Source organism: Nymphaea colorata, chromosome 1 (genome assembly GCF_008831285.2).
Source record: "Nymphaea colorata isolate Beijing-Zhang1983 chromosome 1, ASM883128v2, whole genome shotgun sequence".
NCBI lineage: Eukaryota > Viridiplantae > Streptophyta > Magnoliopsida > Nymphaeales > Nymphaeaceae > Nymphaea > Nymphaea colorata.
The window spans coordinates 34004506-34011381 of record NC_045138.2 but is presented as its reverse complement, the minus strand read 5'-3'; the positions used below and the strand labels follow the sequence as shown (position 1 = coordinate 34011381).

At 37.9% G+C, this 6876-nt stretch overlaps 1 protein-coding gene across 1 annotated transcript; it reads right to left on the bottom strand.

The window, feature by feature from the left end:
- Positions 1 to 265: 265 nt before the first annotated feature.
- On the bottom strand, positions 266 to 5544 carry LOC116246284 (cysteine-rich receptor-like protein kinase 10). The gene is made up of 6 exons (XM_031618083.1): positions 5437 to 5544; positions 3626 to 3701; positions 2464 to 2496; positions 1109 to 1346; positions 634 to 781; positions 266 to 562 (listed from the first exon to the last, which is right to left on the bottom strand). The coding sequence occupies exons 1-6, from the start codon at positions 5542 to 5544 to the stop codon at positions 266 to 268; spliced, it is 900 nt and encodes a 299-aa protein (XP_031473943.1).
- Positions 5545 to 6876: the final 1332 nt, after the last annotated feature.

The following is a 6876-nucleotide window of genomic DNA, read 5'->3' as shown; positions in this document are numbered from 1 at the left end:
CAAATATTCAAATAACATATTTATTCATGGGCAGGTATTCTAAACCCTTACAGAATAGACTTTACAACTCAAGGTAGAAAGCTGAAAGCTATGATAATCTTGAGTTGGCAAAGAACACCCAAACTTGAAAGACATTTTGAACCCAAATGGAGATTTTTGCATAATGAGTGGCACAAGCTGAAAAACCAGAACAATTTATTTTAACTTCAGGCTTGATAACCTCCAAATCCACAGACAGTAAGATCCCTAATTTGCGACAAACATGTCAATCATCACTCGCCTTGGATTCGTACTCTAAAATATCTGAGCTGCTTGCATTTAGAATCCATAAGCCTCTGCTTCTGTCCAACACTAATGCTGGGCTTGACGGCTTTTGAAGTGTTGCAGATGTGCTATTAAGCATAAGAAGAATAGACGACATAGTTGGCCTATCATCTGGATCCTCTTGCACGCAGAGTAAACCAATGTGAATGCACCTCAATATTTCTGCCCTTGGACATGACTCCAACTGTTTAGGATCGACCAACTCCAATGCTCTGCCCTCTGACCAGAGTATCCAGGTCTTCTCACATATAAAATTTCATTCTCTGGAATAATATTTTCTTATGGTATCAAGTAATTCTTGGAAGACACATAGCTCAAAAGATCTTGATCGCCTAATTCTTGGAATGCCATGTTCCTCTTACCGCTCACAATCTCTAGCAGCAATACTCCAAAGCTATAGACATCTGACTTTACAGAAAATTTGCCATGCATTGCATACTCTGGTGACATGTATCCACTGATAAAAGAAAGACCACGTATTATTACCATTCGGTGAAACTGAATATTAGAAAAAGAAAATTTCCTGTTACAAAGCATCAGGGTCCTTGAAGTAAAGATAATTTTAGAAATGCTTCTTAATCAGAAAAGATAATTAAAATGTGAATGCATGTCATTTCTTTTTTGAAATAACTTGGTCTTTTATGGCACTTCAAATCATTTCAATATTGGGCTGCAAAAAAAATGGCAAGTTACATAGCAGTTGGAAGCTCCTATCCAAGTTCATGCGTTAGGTCCATGTACGGGGGGGAAAAAAAACTGAATTGAATGAGAGGAATCATCTTACTATGTACCCACAACTTTGCTGGTATCTTGATGTGTTTGGTCAATGAGGAGAAGCCTCGCCAACCCAAAGTCTGCAATTTTAGGATTCATATTGTCATCTAATAAAATGTTGCTGGGTTTCACATCTCTATGAATAACTGTGAGACGGGAATCCTCATATAGATAGACAAGTCCTCTAGCCACCCGTGTGATGATTCTATAAAGTTGCTCCCATGTAAATTCTGTGCGTTTACTGGGATCTGCACAACAGAAATCAGATAGAAGAAAAGGGGGTTAAAAGATTTTCATTTTAAGATTAACATCAAATGCTGCTAATGTTGGTAAAAGTGGCTATTAATTTATTGGCATTTTGCAGAATTTTGGAGTCAAGATTTCCAATGTAATATACAAGAACATCAAGGGAACGTCAGCAACTCAAGTGGCACTTGACTTTTGACTTCTCTTGCAGCGCAAGTGCACCCTGCCAAGGGATCAGTATGGCGAATGTGTAGCTGATATACAAGGGCCAGCCTGCTAAGTCCCCATGTGATCATGCATTTGGAAGTGCAACTGGCACAATGGTTTCATCCAGTTGCCTGCAATCATCGGGTAGCTCCAACCGTCGACTTATGGCTTTCGTCTCCAACAATTGAACATCCATTTATTTAATTTATTGATTTGTATAGGTAAATGATACAAATAAAGAAATTGTTATTCTTTTGCGCTTTCAATAACGTGGATGTATACAAAAATTATAGACCAAAGGGAAAATAAATTTGAGTATTGTTGGTTGGTATTCACTTGATGGAGCATTTATATATTAAGAAAGTTGAGAAGGCAAATATCTGAGACGTTTCTATTGTTCTTGGCGGCTGATGTTCATCATGGGAGGAAGAAAATTTTTTGATGTTCGGTCATGCTTCCCATATGTTCTAACAATAAAGAAAGGTTTGGACCTGTCTTTTGCTGAAACTAAGCCACCCTTGCCATTTATTAACGATAACATGCAAATTTGACTAAAGTAAGGTCTTCTGAAACTGGGATGCTAAGAAATTAAGGACGTGAGAATAGGCAAGAGGATATGGGCTTCAAGGCTTCATCACCAAGATGAAACGTTGGAAGCTCTGGAAGAAGTTTCAAAGGAAGGGAATGGATCTCATTGTCCCCTTTTGGAGAGATTTTATAGACCTCTACCCTGAACATTTGATTTCTTCTAATCTACAAAGCACTCGAATGAAGCTCAAAAACAAATCTTGCTAGACGAAGTCTTAAGGTGATCACAACACAAGAACACTGGCCTAAGGGAAATATGTGAGTGTCATTTCAACACTGGCCATATTCAGATTCCTTCCGTTTCCCAAGAAATTTCAACGGTACCTCCAGCAAAGCAACTGTTGTCCAGCAAAGCAACTGCAACAGGAACAATACACAGGAAGAAATGATAAAATGCTCCTAATCCATTTCTTCACAACCTCTTGGTTGAGCTTCATTGGCCAGCAATTTTCCTCATATCAAAATACACTGCATACAAAGATGTTGGCCACATCCATATGTCATACAAGATACATGATTAATGGCTCATGTTGCCTTCCAGATAAATCTTCAACTTAAAAAATCTCCTTTTTCATGCACTCGTACATTGAAGCACAGAAAGAAATGATAGAATGCTCCTAATCCCTTTCTTCACAACTTTTCATGTGTGGTTGAGCAGAAATTTTCCTCAATATAAAAATAAAATAAAAACTATAAAATTTGACAAAACACTCAAAAAAAGTAGAATTGAAAATCTCTTAAATAGATACAATTAAAAAAGTGAGAATTGATTTTGGTTTTCAGAATTTTGGTTCGTGAGAATCAAAAACAGTGAATAGCTTAAAAATCTATCAAAAATGACTGGAAGTTCAAAAAATCCTGAAATTTTGTGGGCTTTCTTTGTGAAAAACTGAACATATGTCTAACAAATTATGAACACTCCAAATTATTACAAAATTAAATCTTTGGAAAAGTGATATTCTTACCAGAGGCAACTCATTCAATAAGATTCAAAACTAACGGAAGAATGTATAAGTAAAAGTAACAACAAAATATTCAGGCACATTTAAATTCTAGAAAATCAAAGGAAAAGATGAAAGCCATATTTGTCAAAACATAAGGACGTTAGGAACTTGGAACAATAAAGGTCTACAAAAATTAGAACTATACTATAATCAAATACTGATGTCTATTCAGAACCAAGCATGCCCAAAACACCACAAGCTCAAAAAAAAAAAAAAGTCAAATGGATGGAAAACAAGGCACCTAGATAATTAAGTGCCTTGAAGAAGGTTCCAGGAAAACAGAACATGCAGAGAAGTACACAAAGTCTGAGTTGATGTATGGTAAGGTCATGCATGAAATATGAAATCCACATTATAGAAACAGTCTAGACACGATACCAAGAAATGATGAGGTCAGCAAATTAGATACAGTAACAGATCATTGCAAACAAACCCTTGCAAATGTTGAGCAGATACCATGTTACTATCAAATCAGATAAAACCAACATCCACGATGCTTACAGATGGAAAACAATCAACAACAATGTCAAGAACTGTGTAGCCAACAGATGGAAAATACTGCAAAGACAGATACAGGGTCAGGTTCTGCAGTGACAATAATTACAAGAATACATGCATACACCTTGCAACAATAATTACGTGCTTTTATGTGTATGTGTGAATTGTAAAACACACAAATATTGTCTACCAAGAAGAACTTGTAATACTTACTTTTTCATTGTCAATCGAGGGAAGCCCATAAGAGCCTAGCAGTGAACGTTGCTTCAATATTAAACAAGTGGAAATGCAAACTAGCTGAACAATATGTGGACATGATAACAAAGAATAATCACCACCTAAAAGACCAGCACCCCATATGCTGAAAAGAAGAGGGAGAGAAGGAGAGATGAACATGGCAAGTAAGGAGAAGAAGCACAAATGCACATAAAAAAATAATAAAGATTTTCCAACCAGAAAAAAATATTGAATATGACAAGAGAGCAATACTCACGTGAAGATGGAAATCAATACCATGGAGAAATAGAGAGAGAGAGGGCGGGGGGAGAGGGGAGACCCAAATTTGAGAAGTTTTTTGGCAGATTGTAGACCCTGAAAAATGGAGAAACCACCCAAGAAAATTTCCCTTTCCCAGAAACCCCAATATACAGACACAGCCAAGCATGGCCTAAATTTAATCCCAAACTAAACCAAACTCCACTAATTTCAGTCTGCCACAAGAGAAGTTAAGAAGAGGAAGGGTCACAAAAAAAAATGTTCTTTCCCGCACCTCCTAAACTGAAGGTGTCCTGCAAAACTAATTGGCCATCTCTCTTCCATTCCCCTCCCCTCAAACCTCCAAAGAAAGCATTTTTTCTTGAAGTGAAAAACACATGGTTGCTTCTCATCAAGGACCCCTTCAAGCATCAGGGTGTTGTCATTAATTTCAATGAAATGAAGGTTATGATTTAATACTCTAGTAAGAACAAAGAAGGTTATGATTTAATACTCTAGTAAGAACAAAGAGTCTTAGGTTTGATCCTACTTTGGTGAGACAGCAAACGGTTAATTGTGGGAAAAATAGTTCGATGCAACAATAACACTAGGGGGATGAATTTTGTTTGAAAACTTTGCTTACACTTTTTCATGAGCAAAAGGTGAGCAATATCTAATCTGATCACAACTTTATTTCTCTAAGAATTTCAACTTGAGCTTTGTGAGTGCAACTGTTTGTGTGCAGGAGATATTCTCGTTCACCCATAATATTTCATGGGTATTAAGATGTACCTCAAGGCGATGCTATCAAGCTTCTTAAAAGGAACTCTTTACATCTCTAGGACATGAACATAAAGGAGAAATTCTCAGCCTCATAGAAAAGCACAAAAAAGGAGTAAACATTGACTTGAAATCTCGCATGTGCAAAAGATTTTTGCAATTGATACTTGAGATTTTGGCCCCCATATCTTTATAATTCCTGACAGGTATCCTTTTTTTTTCATTTTTTGTTTTTTTAAGCACTTACGAGGTTTGCTTGGAGGATAGACCACTCCATCACCTTCAGCTTAGTGACAGTAGAGAAAAATCCCCCCCTCTTCATGCCTTTTTTATTTTTTTGAAAGCACTTACGACGTTTGCTTGGAGAAATCTCATTCCATCACCTTCAGCTTAGTGACAGTAGAGAAATCCCCACGCAAGGAAGCCCATGCCATCACCTTCAGCTCAGTGATAGTACAGAAATCCTCCGTCTTGGTGCCCCCACATGTTTTTTTTTTATAAGCACTTTTGAGGTTTGCATAGAGGAAACTCATTCCATCACCTTCAGCTCAGTGACAGTAGAGAAATTCCCTGCTCCCACTCTTGGTGCTCCCTTTTCCTTCTTCTTTTTCATTTTAGCACTTTGGAGGTTGGTCTGAAGGAACCTCATTCCATCACCTTCAGCTCAATGACAGTAGAGAAATCCCCCAGCCCCCCTTCCTTTAGGTGCTTTTTTTTTTTTTTGATATCCTGTCAGAATCTTATGGAATATGAGGGTTTCTTCTCATAGTATTTCATTGTTGAATCCTTGCAAATGCCTGATTGTCAAAAGTCAATGTAATATCCTTTCCCAAGCTTTCTCAACTTCATTGAACTTCTCCTCATTGCTCATATCGAAGGTCTTTCAAAATTCCTTTCAGCCAACTGATAGCAAGAACTTGAAATTTCTCCCATTCCTCAAGGAAATATTAAAGGTAAATAAAGATATACCTTCATGTAGACATGCCACAGTGATGAAGCCCGAGTTGAATTTTTAGAGATTCCTAACAAAAGAATAGCTCTCGACCATAGATTGGTATACTGCTCAAGAGATCACCTCTACTCATGAAATTAGAACTTTCTAAAATCAAGATTTCTAAGGTAACAACAAAAAAAACAAATTTGAGAAACCTTATTGGAAAGTGGGTTCCAAAATATTGAAAACCAACAGACTTTGAAAAAATTCACTCATTAGTTGGATTCTCTTATTGGATGGTAAAACAGTACATTTTCACTTATTTAACAATTGACTTGACAGAAATGAGCTTTATGAATCTCTTTGATTAACCATGGGGAAACTTAAGTAATAGGCCCTCGAGCTGAGGCTATGCCTTGAGGACGCCGTCTATTATATGCCCATCGTTAATAGGTAGAGCCCCATAAGCATATCTCGAGTGGGTACGGAGGATTTTTCTGAAAAATCCTCCACCTCGAAGAGAAAGTTTCAAGGAAACTCTTTCAACCCCTCTGCCTCGTGGCAGAGGATTTGCAGAGGAAACCCTTGCCTCCAGGCAGAGGGTTTTCTCTAAACTCTGAAACCCTCCGCTTGAGAGTGTTTCAGAGGCAGAGGGTTTCCCCTGGATTCAGAAACCCTCCGCCTTGAAGCAGAGGGTGGAGGAAGAGGATTTCTAGCGTCGAGAGAGAGAGAGAGAGCTCTTACCATGGTTCCGGTGCGTCGCTGGTTGCAGGTGCCCCCAGACAGCTGCGCCTCTCGCAGAATCGAGATACGAGAGAAGAGAGCTCGAAGGATCGAGGGACGGAGAGAGATTGACGTTGAAGAAGAGAAAGGAAAGCTGAAATTAAAAGAAAGCGAGGACGTTGAAATTGCCTGTTGCGATTACCTTCCTTTTTTTTAACTCTTATCATTTAATGGAAAAGGCTATAAAAGGGACGTAAGGGCTTTCCATATGCATAAACCGTTTGAGGATTTTAACAACTCTCTTTTCATATGTTCTTTCACTGA